This window comes from Amphimedon queenslandica, unplaced genomic scaffold (assembly GCF_000090795.2).
Source record: "Amphimedon queenslandica unplaced genomic scaffold, v1.1 AMPQUscaffold_13520, whole genome shotgun sequence".
Classification (NCBI taxonomy): domain Eukaryota; kingdom Metazoa; phylum Porifera; class Demospongiae; order Haplosclerida; family Niphatidae; genus Amphimedon; species Amphimedon queenslandica.
In genome coordinates this window covers 33639-55444 of record NW_003546244.1, presented here as the reverse complement: position 1 = coordinate 55444, position 21806 = coordinate 33639, and the positions used below count along the sequence as shown (strand labels likewise).

Sequence of the window (21806 nt, the reverse complement as noted above, 5' to 3'; positions counted from 1 at the left end):
AATTGAATCTAGTCTAAGTCATATTTTGAAAGATCTAGAAATAATCTTCAAATTTTATTCCGAAAAATTTCTTAAAACATTCTAAATTAAATTTTAAAATATTTTATATCGGACCTGTAGTTTTCTTATTGTTTTATATTGGTCGCCATTTATAATAAAAAACATAAAATTTATAATAATCAAAGCCAGCGGCCTTGCACGCTCAACTACAATTGCTAAGTTACAATTGCTAGGTTACTGTTGCAAAGTTACTGTTTCTACCCTGCCCACAAAATAATAATTTTATTTTAAAAAATAATTTAAAAAATTAAAAATTAATTATTTATAATTAATAAAAAATAAAATAAAATAAATTAAATTTTAAAAAATAAGATTTTAGTAATAAATTATTCAATAATAAATTAAATAAGAACTAATTAAATAATATAATTAAAATTAATTAGAATTAATACATAAATTTAAGAATTAATTATGTTAATTGTGACCATAATTGACAAAAGGTACCTTATAGCAGGTAGTGAAATTTGACTTTATAGCCAAAAAAATCCAACTTCCTGAGCTTCATTTATCATAAAATTACTCCACAGGATGCAAAAAGTTACTATGTAACATTTAGAAACAATGCTTGTCTAACAGAGGACTCACAGGATGATATTTTTCATTTTGATGATGAATTTTAAAATCCACCATAACATACCTTTTGTCAATTATGGTCACAATTATTGTTAATTAACATAAATATCTTTAAAATTCATTTTAGTTATTTTTATTTTTTATAAAATAATTTTATAATAAATTATTTATTATGAAAAAAATATATCTATAATAGCCTAGTTATTTTAATTTTTTATTTAATATATTTTTAACCCCCATCCTAAGGAACATAACAAAGTGTTAATGTGGTATAAAAATGGCTTCCAATGAGCTAGGTAATGAAGCAAAGGAGATACTAAGAGATCATTATGGGGATTTAGCTAAAAACATACAAAATCCAGTTCAATTGGCCGAAGAGCTATATCAATATAGGATAATAAGTGAGGCGGCTTTAGGAGAGATAAAGACAGAAGGATGGACCACTCCTAACAGAAATACTGCCCTACTAAGAAATGTACGCCTTGCCATCGGGCAGGATCACACTCGATTGAGAGTGGTAGCACGAGCATTGGCGAAGGATATAGGAGTTAGTTCCATTGGAGACGAGATTCTACAGAGTTGTAGTAAGACTTACTGTAGTCTATTATATTTTATATTTACTATGCCTTTTATATTTTATACATGCTTTTATTTATCCTTTGCTTTGGCTTTGAAGAAATGAAGTTTGGTCAGGAGGAGGAGAACAATGGTAGGCATGCATGGAAATGATTTTGAATAAAATGCTATTGTCTAAAATTGTCTTTTACCAAGATCTTTTAATAGTAGAAGAGCCTGTTCCAGTTCGTTCTATTGATAGGCACACGATACTCAGTAAGTCTATTCAAAATACTTACAATTTCAACACTTTTTTCACATAGTAAGGTGTAAATTAGCCTTATAGGAATTTGAAGTTGATTGTTTCTCCATTACTGTTCCCTTTTGGCTGTGTCTCTATGTTTCTTATAGGGTCTGATGATCTTGCCACACTGGAGAGGCTCCTGAAGGATGTCAATGATTGGGAAGGGCTGGGATTATTTCTTGGGATTAAGAAGACATCAATCAATCGTATAGGAAGAGACAAAAAAGGTGTAAGGGATTGCCGTCGTGAGATGCTGTTCTGTTGGTTGAGTGGCAGTAGGGATGACATGAGTTCCAATGTTGAGCGTACTTTTAATGCTTTAATTAAAGCTTTGAAAGATATAGAAAATCAAGAAGCTATTGATGGAATTGAATCTTTTTTATCAAAGTGATTCATCAATGTTTTGATTATTTTTGTATTTTTTTTCTATTGTAAATTTAATTTTTTTAAATTTTGATGTTACACCAATGAGACCATCAACATCATTTTACAATTAATTTTGGCTTGCATGTATTCTTAAGAAAGCCGTATTAAACTTAACAATAATCTAGTTAGATTGGTAAAACATGTGACGTTAAAAATTAAAATACATGTAATCATCATGTAGCTACAATATATGTAATTATTATAATGTCTATGATGCTAAAATCAAGAGGATACTCCTGCTATTGGGAACTATACTATTATAATGCTGTTCAATAATAATCATAGTTATGTTGTCTTTGCTAAGTGGTATGGATTTTTTTTCATGGGATGAGATCATCAATAGACTCACCAGCCTCCAAACGTTTCTCCATCTAAAAATGACATTATTTTGTGACAAAACTGGTAACGCTAAATCTACTGCATGTACATGTACATGTACATGATGTACACTATTTTTGCAATCGAATAGTTTGCCAAGGGTAAGTCAAACATGCATACATGTATGTACATGTAAAATAGAGTAATTCAACAAAAAACAAATACATGTACATGTACATTACATTACCTTGATAAGGAGCTCAACACCATCTACAACCACCTGGACTTGATCAACTTCAGATGAGCCCAGACGATCCAAGTTTGATATATCAAATATACCATCGGTACTGGCAGTATCAACACCACCTACAGATAGAAATTTAAAAATAAATAATAATTCAATGAATGACTAGAATAGAAATCAAGATATAATAGGTTTTTAAAATTTTTCATACCTGTTCCTCTCTTTTGGAGACGCAGTTTAAGAAGGATGTCTTTAAAACGAGAGTCCCCAGAGAGTTTGGGCAGCTTGACATGAACTCCAGCCCTCAAACCAGTACCAAGATTAGAAGGACAAGTCAGAACGTACCCCAAATGTGAATTCCACATAAACTCGTGACCTATATATAATACCAGTAAAATTAATATTGAGGTTATTCAATGGTTTAGACTTACCATTCTCCTTCATTTTCTTCTCAAATGACTGAAGCCCGTTACAGAAACGAGTGAACACTTCTTTCATGTTTCCTCCCTTTTGCATTGAGATGACACGAGTGTGATCCTCCTCGTTTACCCAAACAAGAAAGTTCTTTACGTCGTTGTGCCAAATCCCTCGGGCATCAGGCCAGTCACGGGCCATGTTGGAGGAGAGGAGGAGAGGAGAGACCGGCTTGTCAAATAGGAAATGATCATCAATGAGCTGTTGCTGCTCAGCCTCTGTCATTTTATTCAATGGATAGTATTTACCTAAAATACACATGTAGTATTATAGTACATATCAATTCTGTTGTTATTGTAATGGTTTGTTCACACTACCTCCCCAGCTGTACAGAAATGTACCTAAGTAGATCAGTTTGGTTGTAAATGAACCACTGGACAACTTAACTACACCAACTTAACTTCACAACTTAACAACACCATTTCGGAGCACCTAATTTGGTGCACCACTTTATCCTGGTTTGGTTTGATTACAGTGCAGTTCAGTTATGTTCCTACTTGTTATAAGCTACACTATACTTCCCCAAAACCCAGTTCCAATACAGTTCTAAATAGTCTCGTGTAGCCAGACTCCTCCACTTTTTGAGGTTGGGGTGGCTTAGCTCTGAAGGGTAGTGTGAACAGGGTATAAGATCTATGGGATCTGCAAGAGGGGCCATGACTTATTGACTTTAAAAATTTAGCTCGCATTTTTGTTCTTGTTCCAGGGGATCAGACTTGCACCACTCTCTTTTAAATTTTAGACAGAACAATTAAAGCCTCCTGGGAGCTTTTTTCAGTTAACACCTCCATAGGAGCTTCCTTTTCGTCCTTTATGGTCGCATATCTGCCATTTTCTGCCATGTGGGTAGCGGTGGCTATAGCGTATGCGCAGACTGCTGTTACTGATACCACCCAATGAATCTCATATCTTTATTATCAAGGAATTCAATCTCATGCATTTGATATTATAATATTCACACTATTTCTATAGTATCAGAATTACTACGCAGTTCCTATTATCTCTACTGACACTTTGATAGCTTACACAATAGTACATGAGTAGTGCAACTGTCAGAAGCACACCTATTGACATTGTAGTAGTTGTATAATCCGTATAATTCCTTACAGGATGGCAAGAAGAAGCAAGAGTTTGAGTCTATCTAGTAAAAATCATTAACTAGCTGTGGTTAGGTTAGGTTGATATGGCTTATGTTGTGCCAGCAGTCCCTTTGATCATACAGTAACTAGAATGAATAATCCAATTTAGTGGATTATAGATTTGTATAAAACCCAACATCCACTATGGCAACTTAGTTGAAAGCAACTTTGTAGTTACTTTGATGTGTGTCAACTTTTTTCCTGAAATAGAACAGTGTTCTATTTCAGGTAACAAAATTGCTATTGATTTCCTAGTGAATGTTTGGCTTAACAATTAATAAAATGAGTTATTAACGAGGTTGGGATAAAATTTGCTTTTGTAAAATAGTAACCAGCAACTAGGGCTAGAATTTTTTGCTTATTATGCTTTTAGGCACTGCTCCAAATTCCATCCTACTATGCTCTGAAATAAATCCAATTATGCTGCCCATAATCTTCACTCAAATATTGACTATCAAGATGCCAGAATCTGAAAATGTTTCGAGTGATTTTGAGTCACTGGAAAATAGAATAGCCTAAGTCACTGGACTCACCACGCTTGCATAGGTGGCTACTAAGCAGTTGGGTTGTTGTGCTAGTACTACAGTACCACTTACCACACTGAATTGAAATCATGTGGTCAGGGCCAGAAATTCTTGACCCAATTATGCCAGCATAATAACTTGTCCTATTTTGCTCCAAATTATGCTAGCATAACTTGCCTAGCCCTAATAGTAACCAAAACAGCAACTTATTAGCAGCCAACCTATTCCTCCTATGCTACTACATGCAGTAGCTGCACTTAGTACATGTACTCCTTTACCCTTGAACTCTCCCTCAAATGAATTGAGTACATCAGTCACAATGTTTTCGACACCTCTACGCTCAGCCCTAGAGCAATGAGGAGGGAGACCAAAGCCACGAATAGACCGGCCGGTCCTAACCCTTGAGGACAAGACATAGTTAGGATCAAGATTATCTCCTCCTTTGAGGTTCTCAGGATTAAGATCAGTCTTGTGCTTAGCATCCTATAATGACAAACAAAAATAAAATAAGAGTATTTCCGAAGAATACAAAAAGGAAACCCATTATTATAGCACCAATCAGAGAGTTGCATGCTATACATAATTTCAATTGATGTAACAAGAGCTCTTTACAATTGGTGGGTGGTCTAGCTGTGTAGATAGATTCTCTTACCTTAGAGTATCCGTTGTGTCGGGTATCAATGACCTTATCTAGGAGCTCAGCAAAGACTTCGTAAGATTCTTCATCTCCAGCAACACACCCAACGGTCATTATGAAGGGGTGGCCGGGATTGTCAACACCTGCAGCAAATGATCGAAAAGTAACAAAACAACCAGTTAAATTGATGGGGAAACATTGCAAACTGCCTGAAAATAGATTTATTAGTATACCATCGTTACCATACCTGTTTGAATGCACTCATCAAGTGTGAATCCAGAAGGTGTTTTCTTGTCTCGGAGATTGGCGTATATCTCTTTGGTGAGATGTTTGGCCATGTGGTTGTTGTGCTTGGAGAGATCAGGATAGTCCTGCTCAGGAGTAAACTTAGACGAGGAGGCCATGGCTGTCGTCTTTCTTCTTCTTCAAACTGGAAGAGTTCAAATCAAAAGAAGGGCCGAGAATGCAAATATCGGATAACAAATTGCGCGAGACAAGTGTTACCATAGCAACTCAATTAATATTCACGCAATGAATGAATAATAAGCACACTAGCATAACAATAATAATTAATAAAAATAATCTACATAATTTTAGCACCCTTATCAATACTTCACAGTTCGCAAATTCTGAGCCAACTTATGCAAAGAATTGTAGTTCGACTTTTCAAATTTATCCAGAAACAACTTCCTTTGGTCTTGAGGGAAATTCTGCAAAATAACAAACATTAATACAACAGTACCATAACAATATCCATCTTCTGAGTAGTGTAGTAGGCCCTTAATTTGATTTTAAATTCCTTTCGTGATCATATGAACATGAGACCCTCTTCAGTTTAAACTAATTATCAAACTCCCTCTTCTCCCAATTCACTCACTTCCTGATAGTAGAAGCTATAGGCAACAGTGCAAAGAGTATGCAACAGCCAATCCAGGTCAGTGGATGCCCACTGGAAAGCAACTGCATCAAAGAGTGCCCTTATGGTCGGACTAATCGAGGCTGCCATTAAAAGACAAGTAATAGACCACAAGGCATGAACTTCAGGTTCCCTAACATTACATAATGAATCATGAAATTACAGCATTATAAGTTCATTTGTTCATTTACTGTTGAATGAAGCTGTCAAGTGATAGCAAGACCCAATCAGATACAGTGGGAACTCTCTTATCAGGCAGAGCAGGATCCAGCTCTTTAGTCAATAGTAATTCAAAGGTCTACACAATGGATAAACAACATGAAGTATAGCTGATGCAGAAACACGTCTGACCTTTGACATTACAGTAGCAGCCAGCCATGGTCTTGACTGTTGCTGGCTTATAACTTCAGAGACAACCATGTTCATCCCGTCCATGCGTGGAAGGAAATCAACAATGAGGCCAGGCAATATGCTGACAAGAAACTCAACCTCAGTCTCATTCCCCTGCCTTAACCTAATGACACACAACATTAATTTTAGTGGATCATAATTATGTACACTGTATAGCTAACATACAATTGGCATACATGTATGCACATGTACCTCTCCAAAATGTTTGAAATGTGTTCTCTGGATTGATAGACGGAGTCACTCAATGCCATCATGTCATCTTGTGGTCTTGACAATCCACTCAACCTATCAGCCTCTTCCCCTATCATACATAATGGATAGGGAGTTGTTTACAGCATAGTATACAGCCAGACTGTAATTATACATCATCATCCCACACTTGACATGCATTCCTTAATACACACACACACACACACACACATACACACGCTAATGTACATGCATAATAGCAGGGCTGATACGTGAGATATGTATGTCTCAGAATACCTGTGTACATGCATGTTAGAAGTAGAGCCAGAGAGGAGAGTGATTTAAAGTGATCACTCTGCACAAACCTAATGTGAGAAAGGGACACATTAACAGAGCTTTAAGTTTCTTTGAGACAAACAAGACATGTTAATGAGGTCAAATAATTTCACATGTACATACAACTTGATATTTTACAATACTATAATCCACTTTACTACTTTGTACTATCATTACACATTACAGGAGTATAATGTACTCTTGCCAACAGTACATAAATAAACTAATTTGGCTAACAAGCAATGCTTTAGTACACAAAAAATACAGACAAGTCTGTGTACCTTGTAGCTGCCAAATTTCTTAGTAATGATTTCTCGGACGTTGTGAGAGAGAAAGAGAGCACGGCATACTCTAGACCAAGCGTAACAGCTTGATAGAAGTGACAAGAAACTTGAGAGTCTGAGAGAATAGGAACAACTAATTCCAAGAGATGATTAGTGAAAGAGGTGTCCTTTGTCAACTGCCCGTGAAGGACAATGTGAGTAGCTAGTGCCCACACTAATAGCAGATGGTGTTCGCTATAGCTATAAAAATAAACATTATTACCAGCAATCATCTATTTTAAAAGGAGGCATTTCCATTATGTTGCATGTACATTAAGTCTATGATGCCCACAATTGACGTGCAATATAAGATAAACTTATGATAGTATTGTACTATTGATTAACCATATATGAATAGAGGAAGCAAACAGAAGCTAATGAGGTGGAAAGAGTCACTAATCACTACTAATTGGTAACTACTATTAATCAGCAACTGTACTAGTAGTCTAGTACCTTTTATAAGAAGATAAGTGGGCCTCGATGTACTTGGAAACAACTGGGCCGACTAAACTAAATATTTTAGAATCATTGTCTTCGATGACATACAAAAGTCCTTCAAGAGCTGCATTCTACACAAATAGTAGTAATAACAGAAGATCATTAAATTGTATGGTATCAAATGTCTCATTAGAAGTACCTGTGTGATTATGAATGAATCCTGTCCCAGTGCTTGCTCAATAACCTTACCAACTCTCTCTGCTTCCGTCCCGTCCTACACAAAAACAAAAATAACGCAAAAAAATATTAAAAATACGTACAATTCTTAAGACAACTGCACTCTTAATGGCTCCAAAGGTAAGCAAAGACTCGGAGAGGACATCCTCTGCTGGGTGAGACTCTAAGAGCTTTAGAAACGTCTGGAGCATCCACTCGTATTGAGAGGACAAGACAAACATGTCAGAGAGCATAACAATGGAGGTGAGTATGTGATGGAGCAGGAGCATATCAATAGGCTGCGAGAGTAAGTGAGTGTATAAATCAACTAGTGACATTATGCAGGAGCGTGTATCAATCTCATTAACTGGAGTAGTGTCCTTTCCACTAGACACATCAGTCTTCAGTATGATAGGTGCTAGAGATGCATAGCTTAGCTGGCAAGGGGTCAGCGAGGAGTATCCAAGGGGTCTCTCGAGGTTTTGCGAGTAAACCGGTGGGAAACTGATAGCCTGAGTCTCGCTCATTAGTGGTAGTTGGTAGTGAGAGTGACGGTGAGACCTCAGGGCAGTTACTTGCAATATACGGGACTCAATGAGGGCACGCTGTGGGAGGAGCTTCTTTCCAGCTCTAAATATAAAATAATGATAAGAAAAAATAAATAAATATAATAATAATAATAATAATGATAAAATCAGCCCAGTTGTAATATCATGACAATATCAGGATATTAGTTTAACTATCCTAACTGTCCTTGCCCTGCTATAAAAGCAATGCTGACTCACTTAGCCAGACCTATAATATGGTGTAGTGGACTTTGAACTGGTTCATAGTTCAAACAATCAAAACTATAAACCTCTTGACTAGTAGGAACAAGAAATAAGTGTATTAAAATTAAAGTCCTTAGGCTACATTACCATTACTAAACAAAAGAGCAAAAACTAATCTTTACATGTAATTTTAATAATGCATGCCGTATATTATCTGGCCTGATTGGTAATGCATCCCAAACTGCATAAAGGAAAAGCTTAAATTTCATATTCATTTACTATTACTATAATGAAGAACTTACGGTGATGAGAGGAAATTGAAATCTTTATTCCTGTGAGTGTGCATAGGAACGGAGGCCAATGGACTCCCAGGGGAAGGACGCAGCATTGTACTGACTAGTAATGAGGTTGCTGATCTTACTCCACTGCACAAACTAATGTTATGTGCAGCCAGCTCCTCCATGGGCATCTCTATAAAACAATAACAATAATAATAATAATAATAATAATAATAATAATAATTCTTATTATTAATAATTACTGTTACCTACCGTCATCAGGTAGAGGAGCATTTAACACTCCAAGGAGCTGCATCCATAGCTCTTCAAACTGGTTACGGGTCCTCCAACCAATCAGATTGCTTCGCTGCATGTATTCCTGTAATATGTCACTATCGGCGAGACTCTGGTCCAATAATTGGACCGTGATTGTGTCACCTCCTCCCATTGAGGTAAGGATCGGAGGAAGAAATATGGCAGGAGAAAAGAAGGAATGTCTTGCAAGTGTAAAGGTGAGTGTTTTTATCGAGTGAGAGAGTTCAGTGGCTTTGTTGAATGAGGAGAGATAAGTTACTGCCCAGTTGAGCTGATGAGTAGCTGAAATAATAAATACAAAAAACATGTACAGACATTGTACAAAAATTAGCAAAAAAATTCAATTTTAGGATTATCTATGCATAGTGACACCCATAATAGCCACGAGTCCCATGACCAGTAAAATTAATAATTAGAAAATGGCGGCTCTTAAGCACATGTTGGTAAGCAGTGATACAGAGTCTACAGAGAGTGAAACTTTTTTGTTTGTCTCTTTGTGAAACAACTCCATTTTTTATACATTGATGTCCTTATGCTATGTAGAAATTTTGAGCTAATTTGGACAAATAATTTTTGAGTTGTGAGCATTTTTAAAAATGAGCCAATTTTCAGGAAAAACCATGGGCTAATAGTCCATGGTTTTTTCAGAAAAATGGCTCCAAAATCACCCCAAATTTTTATTACATTTTTTGATACATATTGATGTCCTTATGTTATGTAGAAAGTTTGAGCTGATTCTGACAGATAATTTTTGAGTTTTGAGCATTTTTTTTAAATGAGCCAATTTTCAGGAAAAACCATGGGCTATAGTCCATGGTTTTTTTTCAAAAAATGGCTCAAAAATCACCCCAAATTTTTATTACAGTTTCTGATGCATATTGATGTCCTTATGCTGTGTAGAAAGTTTAAGGTGATTCCGACTTCAATTTTTCAAGTTATGGCAATTTTAAGAAAACGCTAAAATTCTGAAAAATACCCAAGGGTATAGTCCATGGTTTTTTCGAAAAAATGGCTCCAAAATCACCCCAAATTTTTATTACATTTTCTGATACATATTGATGCCTTTATGCTATGTAGAAAGTTTGAGTTGATTACGACACATATTTTTCAAGTTATAAACATTTTTAAAAATGAGCCATTTTTTGAAAAATACCCAAGGCTATAGCCCATGGTTTTTTCTGAAAAATGGCTCTGAAATCATCCCCAATTTTTATTACATTTTTTGATACATATTGATGTTCTTATGCTGTGTAGAAAGTTTAAGTCAATTCCGCCTTCAACTTTTCAAGTTACGGCCATTTCAAGAAAATGCCAAAATTTTGAAAAATACCCAAGGCTATAGCCCATGGTTTTTTCCAAAAAATGGCTCCAAAATCATCCCAAATTTTTATTACATTTTTTGATACATATTGATGTCCTTATGCTATGTAGAAAGTTTGAGCTGATTCTGAAAAATAATTTTTGAGTTATGAGCATTTTTAAAAATGAGCCAATTTTCAGAAAAAACCATAGGCTATAATAGTCCATGGTTTTTTCGAAAAAATGGCTCCAAAATCACCCCAAATTTTTATTACATTTTCTGATACATATTGATGTATTTATGCTAGGTAAATAGTTTGAGCTGATTGCGACACATAATTTTTGATTTGTGAGCATTTTTTAAAATGAGCTAATTTTCAGAAAGAGCAAAGGCTATACTTTAGCCCAATTTTTAAGTAACTTTAAAAATTCATAAAAAATCTAAATTTGATCAGAATCAGCCCAAACTTGCTACACAACATAAGAACATGTACATATATATGCATCTTAAAAATTATAAAAATAGAGAATTCTCTTTTAGTCATTCTTGATAAAAAAAACAATATACACAGGTGTGCAACTTTCTGTACAATTACATGTACATGTATCATTAATGAACTGACCAGTTTGAGATTCATTGCCACTTGAAATCTCGAATTTTGCATCGTATTCTATACAAAATAATGAAAGTAATAAAATGACTAAAGATGCATTTACCATGCTCTATGACTCTAACCAATAAACCAGTTACTGACTGGATCCACTCATCAGTCAATACAGAGACAAGTTCATCAGTCTGCAACGCCTTTAATAAAAAAATATAGATTATAACATGCAAGTAAAAATATACATCTCACAAGATGGTATAGTTAGCTATTAGGAATGTAGTTTAGAAAAGGCATGTACATGTACATGTACATGTACATGTATGAGTCCATTATCTTATTTTGCCTTGCCTTACCATTGAGCAAAGGTCAAGTGAGCTCTCAATTGATATTGTGTGACAATATGGTAGCTCCTCGCACTGCATGGAAAGGACTTTAACAGCAAAATCCACAATACAAGTGGAGATTTCCTTTGTTAGCTTGAAATCAAAGGAGAGCTGAGACTGAGTGATGAGATACCAGACCAGCCCTCTTGTTAAATGAGGAACGCTGTCTTTAACACGATCACTAAGACTAGAAGCATCTTTCTCTTCAAGAATTACCTTTAAGTACTTCATTACACATTCTATACACACTACCAATAGTTCCTCTGATTGTACAGTAGGAGCAACTGATATGGAGCTGCTGCTATACTCTAGCATCTGATGGTAAGTATTCCTTTTTGTAAGTGTCTGGAATATCCCATGGACAATACATTCTTCCAGTATAGAAGGACTAAATTGAGGATGATTGACTAATTCTTCCATCATTGGCCTCTGTAAGACTATTAGCAACTTGGATATCGCAGAAGGAGAGAAACTTGATGAAGACAGACACTCTGTTATCAGCTTCATTTGCCAGTTCTGTATTAAATGATAATGGTCAATGAATTGATCTTGCTATTACTAATCCATACCTTGTCTATTGTTGATACCATATTTGGTACATTACCAGTAGTTAAAGGATCTACTGTAGCTTCCACAATCTCCTCTGGAGCATCATGACCAGACATAATCTCTAGCTGCTTCCATGTCTTTACTGACCTGCAATGGACATTAACAATCACCTCATAAAATATACTACATGCATTAACATTATGTATATATGTACATGTATATATTTACTTGTGCTTGATTGAAGGATAAGAGTCAATGATGCTGCTTGCTTCACTAGCAGTTAACTTTACATCAGCCAAAAATCCATCCAACACTTGTATTGATTTGTCTGAGATTATCTTCATCGGATGATCAATGAACTGGTCTCCTATCAACCTAATGGCATCCATACCTTTAAGCAACCCATTGCTGCTCTCAATAACTGACAGTACTCTCATCAGCTCACACATTGTGAGTGAGGATATAGGAGGAAGAAGAGACAGCAATGATGTGTCCAGCTCCCTGGAAGCTTTTCTAAAAAAAATTGTTAAAAAAAGTTTCATGCATATTCTTAAATAATTCTTATATTATAGTAAATGCTTACTTGATTAAGGTCATCCCTTCAGTGCTCTCCAGTAACTGGAGCAAGACAGTTGGGCTCAATGACTTGACCCAGTTACCACAGGAAGGCAAGAGGGAGAGAAGACAGTTGACAAGCATTTGGTGAGAAGGCATCAATGGATCTTGCAGCACATCAAAAAGACTGAAAAGAAAATAAATATAAGTTAAAAAATAAGCAGCAAGTAAAAAAAGATCAAAAAACATCATTTTTACTATCTCAGTGCAGCATTTTAAATGCATCATTAAATAGGCTAACCATTTGAGCCAGTCTCCTATTCCTTCATCACTGCCACAAGTAACCAACAATGATGTAAAGTGCAGAGCTAAAACCGGATAACAGTGAGAGACATTCGACAGAGCAACCAATAACTGGTGGGGTAGAGTTAGCTTAGCTAGTGACTGGCGTAAGGAGAAATAACCATCTGAAAATAAAAAGAAATAATAAATTTAATTGTCCAATTTATTTCTAAAAATTAGAGGAATGCATGGACTAATTATAGAATAAAGGCCTTTTCACACTGGCAAAAGTAATGCCCATTAATCATGTTCACACTAGAATGGCTTCAAATTAATGCGCATCACTCTCACTTCACCTCCAGAGGTGGACTGACTCATAGATTGACTGATGTGAAAGTGTGCTAGTGTGAAAAGGCCCTTAAACTAGCTGTACATTATATTTATTATAAAGTTTTACCTTTAGTAAGTATCTGCATCAATAGGAGTATGTCAGAGAGGATCATTGGTAAGAGCACATCAGTAGTACTGCTCTCCAATGGGGCACATATGAATCCACTTAAACAACACAGGCCTAATGTCAATGACTCAACAAGGAACCTAGCTAGTTTAGTAACAGTGTCACTTGACTCATCGCCCCATTCTACTTTACTTAACGTGCTACCAAACACACTAACAATAGGAGTGGTAAGTGGTATGGACTTTAGCTGCATTAGGAGCGTCTCCTCTGGAAATACAACAGACATAAGTCGGAGTATTGTGGAGAGTATGGCCAGCCAGCGCGTCACGCCGCGTAACGAAGTGATGGAGGTTTGCTTAGTAAGAGCTAACATTAATCCTTGAGCATTAATGGCTGACGGGGTCATGGTGGCCAGCAACTGGTGAAGAGAAGAGACGGAGCTAGGAGAGTCTAAGCGAGTCTGGAGTCTTCCTAAAGGAGCGAGGAGAGCAGCAAATACAAGAGATGAGACAGTAGACCACTCTTGGGCATTAGTCTGATAGCATTCCAATACGCCTATCAATAACTGTATGACACGAGGATACTCAACCAACCGTAGGAGCATGTTCAGTACTACCTACATTTGCACATAATGAATGAAAGATAGAACAAGAAAAAAGTGAGAGGTATGCCCATGTAGGAGTACAAAAAGTAGATATAATTATAAAACGGTGACATACTTCTCTGAGAGTAGGGAGATCAATAAGCTTGGATGTTGTTGGTCTCACGAAGAGATACAAGACTAGAGGCTGGAGGGCTGGAATAGCAAAAGAGATCATATTCTGACCAGAGGCCATGACAGAATCACATTTCTGCATCACCTGTTACAAAAGAGTAAATAAGAGGAAGAGGGTTCATGTGACATAGTCTTACTTCAGGTATAGTTATAAGTTTTGACTGGTCATGAGCTAACATGACAAGAAACTGAAAGAGATGAGGAACCAGCTGAGCCCCTCCCTTAACACTACCAGTTTCCATCAGACTCACGAGATGATTGACAGACTCAAAAAACGACTTGTTACAATCCAAAAGATCATATCTAACCTGAACAGAAAGAGAGAGAAAGAGGAAGATGCATCAGTAATTATACAGTACTGAAAAGTGATAGAGTGTTAGTAGTAGTACTGTGTTACCTTTAAGTGGAGGAGTTGTACCATCATGAACAGAACTCTCTCTTGTATCAGCAATGAAGAAGTGTACGTGAACAATTGCAATGAGGAGACGATTAGCGGCTCAAAATGAGTTAAATAATCTTTAATGGATGACTGAAATAAGAATAAAAATTATCACTATAATTAAACTAATATTTGTACCAATGAATTAAGTGGTTTTAAAACTAAATTCCTCTTTGCTCCAAAAAGCCACAACCTTTTTAAAATAATAAGATTGATTAAAAATTGATAGCATTTAACTAACTTCGGCCTCTTTTTAATTTCTTGGGGTTGCTCTTCGGCAGGTGTGAGAGGTGTGGTTGGGGGAGGAGCATGAAGACATATGTTCATCTGCTTCAAAGGAAATGTCACCAAACAATCAACAAGTGAACTAGAAAAAAATCATTTTAAAATTGTAATATTGAGTGATAATATATAAAAGAATATAATGTTAGGTTTACATGTGTATAATGATAAAAATTACTCGATTGTTTTACTTTGTGATTGGAGGATTGGGCAGTGCTTCAAGACTGTATGGTAAAGATGAGAGGAATGGAGAGTAAAGGTGAGTCTGCTGTGTGGCAACATTCATTCCAAACAGAGCATTCAGTTTCTGTAGAATAACAACATTAAATTATATGTACCAGAGAAATAGAGAATTCTCTCATAGTCATTTTTGACAAAATACCCATGACTACACAGAGATTTGCATTTAAACAAACCCCATGTACTACTAATAGTATTATGGGCTTATATGAGCATTGGCCCAATTTTTAAGCAACTTTAAAAATTCATAAAAAATACAATTTTGATCAGGATTGGCTCAAACTTTCTACACAATATGTAAACATGTATACATATCAGAAAAAAATTATAAAATGGGGAATTCTCTTCTAGCCATTTTTGGCAAAACCCCTGTGCTATAGTACATGAATGGTCTTTTTGGCTGAATTTGTAAGCAACCACAAACCACATGTACATGTATAAATAAATTTCTAATAAATACACTTTATCCAATAACTAAGTATTTTTATGCTATAATTGCATTCTTAGTGAACATACATGTATTAATATCTCAAATACTTAGAATGCACTAAATATATCAAGTATTTCATTACCTGTTGTAAGCACAATAAAGCTCCTGGTGAGTCAACCTTTATGGTAGCTGTTAGGTACATTATTATTTCTTCAACATGACGTCCAACCTCTTCAGCCAGTGCCACCTCAAAGACTCCAGCCAGACAATGATGGACTTGACAAAGAAACATGGTAAACTTGTCTTCATCAAGAGGATCAATAGAAACCTGTAATAATAAAGAATACATAAGCTTATTACTAATAAGATGTGCAAGTGTTCAATATGCACCATCACAGGTATAGCTATCATCCTGTGGTATACAATACATCACAGTTTATACAAGCACACAAACTGTTAACCACATACAGTCATGCAACCCACGATAGATTTTACAAATAACACTGTATATAAAGCTACAGCCTAACTCTGGATTCCACACTTCTTTTATAGATCGGTTTAACAATTTTTGAATGGGTTATAACAACCCTGAAATATGCATAATGACATGATCACATCACAGACAAGAGAGCTATCATCATTAAAATTATTAACATACCTTGTAATTGATGTATGCTGAATTGAGTGCATGATACAGTTTGAGATAGTGAGGGTTCGTATTGAAGGACCCAATGGCTTCTTTTATGGGGGGACTATAATTATGATCGCCGGGAGACTTTGCAAGGTTCTCTATCTTCTTCACAATCACTTTCTATTGTTTTTAATAAAAAATAAAGACATCAAAATTTTGTATTTTACTTTCTCTTTCTCTTCTGGGTCTTTGTTATCAATAACGTGTTGAAATATATTCAAGACTTTCATAACGTGAAGCAAAAGAGTTGTTGAATGTCTTACAACTCCAGCTCTCTCTAGCCCACTGTCCCAGACCTTCCCCTCACTGGCTGACTGATGTAAACTGTCCAGAGCACAAGCTAAGAACAACGAAGTGGACAACTGAAGCAACTGGTGGTGAGTAGCAACCTGCCATGAGAGCCAAGACCCTAAAGACAGGATAATAATAGTTATAGTGATAGAGCTATAATAGTGGAATGTAAGTTAGAAGTAAATGTATAAAAACAATGATGATGATGATGATGATGATGACACAGAGTATTTGGACATGTACTGTATATTAAAAATTGATGTCTTACCTCTTAGTAGCTGCAATACCATTTCTAACAGTCCACAGTCACTTCCATTCACTCCCCACATTCCTGGGAGTGTAGGAGGAGGGTATTCATCAGCCAGAACACAGAGTGCCTCCAGTGCTCCTCTCTGCCCCCAGTGATCAGAGGAAGAACCCAGCAATACGCTGCACCTCCAGACAATGTGTTCAAGACAGTACGGTATGATAGGACTCGTCTTTTCTTCCACCTTACCAATACCAGCCAGTGAGAGTTGAGAGCTGACGATACGCAAGTGATCATAGGAGAGGTGAGAGTGCTGACGGCCTAGCGAGAGCATACGACTGTGGGTGTGGTCAAGACTCTTTGCCAGTTGAACTAGCGTGGAGCTAACGGCCGTACGCACACGGTAATCGGCGTCGCTAAGCAACGGTATGACCACGCCCTCCAATATCTTGGGTAGTAGCAATGGTTTGACTATTGCAAGCTCAGCGTAATTAATGATGGCCAGAGTCTGTAATAGCTCCACTTTTAGTAGCCAGTAATTGACACCCACAAGTTTCATTAGTCTTTCTAACAGTTCAATGGCTTTATTAGGATGGGTGGAGCCTAACAGCGGAAGGAGACACACCCTCAGTGACTCACAAGCAGCTTTAAGGACAACCGGTGACTCTGATGATAATATCGCTGAGATCTTATCGCACGCCTGATTCACTATTGGCCGACATTGATCAAACCGACCACGGTTCTCTCTTATCTCAGCTGCAATGAGTTGTGCAAGGACTTGAGACATACGACTAACGAGTTTAGGGTCTTCGGACTCAAGGAAAGACTCAAGTTTCTCATTAAAACCAGTCAGAGAGGACGGATAGAGCATAACCACTGATGTCATTACAGACAAACCCACAGACTGAACACTGACCCTTGAATGAGTTAGTACAGTCGATGATATAAAATTCATGAGGTCCTCCACTGGTATATTGGAGCCTTCGCTTGATGTCAAGTACCCTCCATCAGATCCAGTGGATGATACAAACCAAGTGGTAAGACTAGTGTTGCTGGGAGAGACTCGGCCGTGAGAGAGAGGGGTAGAGGAGGAGAAGACGGGGAGAGAGGAAGGAGGGTTGTCACCAGGAGGGGGAGTACTGCTTCGATCACCTCCGTCTTCACTGTCTTCAAAATAATCAAAACAAGGAGCATCCAGCTGTGACTCATTGTCGCTCTTCTCTTCCATACTGAAACTATCGAATGTATCCGGCGACCATATGTTTTGAACTATAAGGGGCGTAGTTAGGGGTGTGGTCATAAATGCAAATAATTCTTGAGTGGAAGAACGGATGACATTTTCAACAACTTCCATGGCAACATTAGATGTGTTGTGATCGCCATATTTAGCAGCACTTAATGATAAGGAATATATCTAGAAATAATAATAATAATTGCAATTACAATTATTAAACATGTTAAGTATATAATGTGGATTATAGTATGCCTGTTGCTACCTGTTTCAATACACTAGTTGTTGGTTCGATGGTCTTTGATTCTTGTAAAAGGTTAAGCAAGGACAATAAAACACCTTGTATCATCTGCTGTGTTGCTGTTGGAGTAGAAGCCAATGCTATATAAGGAGAAAATAAACATATATGTCTGTTAAAATGACTATGCTTTTTTAAAAACAATTTTCAAAAGCCCACAAACTTTCTACTTAGTATAAGGACATCAATATGTATCAGGAGAATGGGATGTTTTTTTGGAAATAGGTTTTTTGGAAAAGAACGTGTAGCTCTATTGAAATCAGAAAGCCCTATTTTCCCTTCCTTACCAATAAGTTTACTGATTATCCAGTTAGCTCTATTCTGTGGTACTTTGCTGTGTATACACAAGAGGACTAGTGTTGAAGACATCATGCGCCTGAAGGAAGCCGATGAATCTTGCAAGTGTCCAAGCAACTCATTCATAAATGACTACAAAGAAAAACAAAAAATGAATACCAGCATTTGACATTGTCCATAGCATAAGGCATCGATAGTAAGACATAGCTATTTTTGGCAAAATTTTGACGAATCAATATATTACAGTAGTAGTAGTAATAGTAGTAGTACTATTATGATATCTATGCTATAGCTTGTATCAAACCTCTCAAAATTATCTCTAATTGACTATAACTGATAAACCATTACAACACTGCAGTGACTACATGTATATAAACTAAGTACATGTACATGTACATGTATTGTAGCTGCTTCCTCGATCTTGCCATATACCTGGGCTTGAACTGAGGTAAGGAAAGGTGTCATGGTGGGTAGTATCTTTCCCAATGACTCTATCAAATTCTCGTGTATTATTTCTTCAGGTCTTGCTATGATCCTCAACAGTACGGGCAGCAGCTGCTGGGATAGAGAGTGGACCTTTTGCGGCCGTGTCCTCGAGAACAACGAAGAGAAGCACTCCAATACAATGCAAATAGAGCGAGCTGATCCATTCTAAAAATGAAAAATGAAATAAATTTTAATGATGATGATAATAACAACAGCTTGTTGAAAGGAAAAATAAATGCTTGTTTGTGCATAATGGAGATTATACATGTAACTATAAATAAGTGGCTACCTTTTTTAATTCGTGATACAGTCCCAATTGAAGCCTGTACAACTGACTACCCATCAATGACTATAAATAAAAAAATTTTTTAAATTCTCAATTTTTACTGTATTTAGATGAGCCATGTACAGTACCTTTAGTAGTTTGTGGAGGTTATCCGAAGCAGCCAGTCTGATATTTTGATCCACATTAGCATAAGCATACACCAATAGTTCAATGGTACTCGGCAATAACTGAAAATTAGCCTGCGTCCTAATATAAAGAAACTACTTTAAAAGGTTCCTTAAAATGGGTGTGACCAATGGAAAAATAAAAGCAGCAGGAACATGCATTAAAAAGAGCCTCACCCTGTTAGCTTATTAATGACATTTGATGTAAGATCATTCAGTGACTGACAGACTTGTCTGCTACTACGAGTCTTGGAGCTACTATTAACAACAAAAGTACTAAACTGCTTGCCATTTCACATTAGTGCACTTACGAGGCGGGCTCACTGAGCTCTATCAGCTGCTTCTTAAGAGTATCTAACAGTTTGACGCCCCCAGACTCCTTCTTAATACCACCGTCTTTACCTTTAGCTCCATCTTTACCTTTACCCTTCTCCTTGGAGTCCATTGTGTACTCCAAAGGGTTAAAATATTAGAGCCACACCTTCATGATGAATACAGTAATCTCATTAATGTGTGCAGAGTTTTTTTTTATTAAATTTATTCAGCTGCAGCATTTTAACAATAATAATTATTAAAATTTCAGAGTTCTGTGCAAAATATCTTACAGCAGCTGTCACTTTACAAAAGTCAATTTGAAGACCTAATCCAAATATTAATAATTAATCATTGGGACCTAAAAGGAGAATTGAAGTCCATCAGAAGAACATTGAGCCAAAACTGCCCATCTCTTGCTGCTCTTTGGCAAAAGCCTCAAAGAACTGGTATATAATGGTGACAGCAAGCAGTATACCAGTACCCGACCCAATAGCACCTAAGGAATTAGCATTGGGGGAGCATTATAAAGTCATTTCCAGGAGTTTATGCTTTAGTTACCTAAGAAATCAGCAATGACAGAGAGAGCTCCGATACACAGGCCACCAAAAGCAGCTGCTGTTGGTATGTATCTGTTCAACTCATGAACCATTGATGAGTCGCGGTGGCCCCTCATTACCATATTCTGCTCCTTTAACTGCTTTGCAACCTACAGGGGTTAAAGAAAGTTGAGAAAATGAAAAGAATAAACTCGAGAAATGTTGGACACTTGATCAGAATCAATTCAAACTTTTTACACAGCATAAGGACATGTATACGTATCAAAAGATGTGACTTTGTGTGTGTGACTCACGTCTTTAGCTGAGCTCCCAGAAACGTTTATCCACGTTTTTGAGAAGAAGGCACAAGACCCGAGCATAAAGGCAATATAAATGACAGCATGTATTGGATCAACTCGAACATGGTCTAATGTTTCAGGAGGACTAATAGGAAAAAAAACAATAATCATTAACAATGAAGAAATACAATGTATAGTCAGTTCAAGTTGAGTTGCCACAGGAAGTAAATTAATGTTTGCATCACAAAACGTCATTCCTAGCCACACCCAAATGGTAGCAGAGTGCAAGCAAACTCCTTTGTTGAGCGTTTTTTCACCTCTAAGACCTTTTATTGTCTGTTTTATCCTTACTTTGGATACTACTACCTTTATTTATCACTGATTGGACCTTTTCTTTGTCATAAAGCTCTTAAGGACCCCAGATATGGAAGATAGCAATATAGATTGAGGATGATGAAGATTAGCAGCGATCAAGAAGGCTGCAGACAGACATAGCAATTGTTTCCTAGTAGTATAGACTGCTAGTTGACTAACTGCTTCTCAAGAGGAACCTATCTGTTTGCCTTTATTTTATAAAATAAAAAACATTGTTTTGTTTAAAATAATAATAAGATGCAAATTATATTCACGAGTGTGATGTAGCGTGAACGTAATGATTCATCATGGCGGCTCCTTTTGAACTAGAGCGGAAGAACCCATTCAAAACCTTCCAGAGTACCTAGAGACTCAAAAATTGCTACAGATTTTCGGAAGAACCAGTTATGCAACTATACCAATTTTCAGTTTGCTAGCATTAGCAATAAAAAAGTTATAAGGAGTGGTACTTGGGCAACTCAACTTGAACCGACTATACTTATAATGAGTGCATGAGTATCATAATACCAAAGTACAACACACTACTATTAGTAGCAATGACCATC

The 21806-nt window shown here is 36.6% G+C and overlaps 4 protein-coding genes across 7 annotated transcripts in view; 1 reads left to right on the top strand and 3 right to left on the bottom strand.

Moving 5' to 3' along the window:
* Positions 1-867: 867 nt before the first annotated feature.
* On the top strand, positions 868-1972 carry LOC109581054 (uncharacterized). Of its 3 annotated transcripts, none has more exons than XM_019994817.1 (4): positions 868-1217; positions 1310-1342; positions 1420-1464; positions 1600-1972. In XM_019994817.1, exons 1-4 carry the CDS (start codon positions 911-913, stop codon positions 1881-1883), a joined length of 669 nt encoding a protein of 222 aa, XP_019850376.1. In that variant the 5' UTR covers positions 868-910; the 3' UTR covers positions 1884-1972. The 3 variants fall into 3 exon arrangements, with proteins under 3 accessions (XP_019850376.1, XP_019850372.1, XP_019850366.1); XM_019994813.1 differs by having other exon boundaries at positions 1417-1464; XM_019994807.1 differs by having other exon boundaries at positions 1405-1464.
* A 68-nt stretch (positions 1973-2040) lies between these two features.
* On the bottom strand, positions 2041-5758 carry LOC100635973 (creatine kinase M-type-like). Its single transcript, XM_003382568.3, has 7 exons — positions 5502-5758; positions 5270-5397; positions 4896-5100; positions 2912-3202; positions 2692-2856; positions 2484-2602; positions 2041-2289 (listed from the first exon to the last, which is right to left on the bottom strand). Exons 1-7 carry the CDS (start codon positions 5656-5658, stop codon positions 2239-2241), a joined length of 1116 nt encoding a protein of 371 aa, XP_003382616.1. The 5' UTR covers positions 5659-5758; the 3' UTR covers positions 2041-2238.
* A 9-nt stretch (positions 5759-5767) lies between these two features.
* LOC105312249 (huntingtin-like) lies at positions 5768-20205 on the bottom strand. 2 transcript variants are annotated; one of them, XM_011404752.2, is made up of 37 exons: positions 20048-20205; positions 19914-19994; positions 19701-19818; positions 19576-19635; positions 19233-19451; positions 18791-18932; positions 18471-18586; positions 16996-18388; positions 16604-16845; positions 16404-16556; positions 15888-16073; positions 15267-15382; positions 15035-15160; positions 14932-14986; positions 14752-14883; positions 14492-14662; positions 14299-14439; positions 13580-14195; positions 13142-13307; positions 12869-13027; positions 12514-12798; positions 12306-12432; positions 11707-12252; positions 11463-11550; positions 11369-11416; positions 9405-9728; positions 9156-9324; positions 8188-8713; positions 8067-8141; positions 7883-7998; positions 7388-7630; positions 7068-7135; positions 6774-6882; positions 6522-6684; positions 6362-6468; positions 6132-6303; positions 5768-5964 (listed from the first exon to the last, which is right to left on the bottom strand). In XM_011404752.2, exons 1-37 carry the CDS (start codon positions 20179-20181, stop codon positions 5860-5862), a joined length of 7797 nt encoding a protein of 2598 aa, XP_011403054.2. In that variant the 5' UTR covers positions 20182-20205; the 3' UTR covers positions 5768-5859. The 2 variants fall into 2 exon arrangements, with proteins under 2 accessions (XP_011403054.2, XP_019850343.1); XM_019994784.1 differs by having other exon boundaries at positions 19914-19991.
* Positions 20206-20257: 52 nt separating this feature from the next.
* The window catches only part of LOC100635757 (protein transport protein Sec61 subunit alpha), a 3383-nt gene continuing 1834 nt past the window's right edge, over positions 20258-21806 (bottom strand). Inside the window, exons 10-12 of the mRNA XM_003382566.3 lie at positions 20902-21031; positions 20610-20757; positions 20258-20547 (exon numbers count right to left, since the gene is read on the bottom strand). Coding sequence (XP_003382614.1) covers positions 20432-20547; positions 20610-20757; positions 20902-21031 — 394 coding nt within the window. The 3' untranslated portion in view covers positions 20258-20431. The remainder of the gene's footprint in view (positions 20548-20609; positions 20758-20901; positions 21032-21806) is intronic.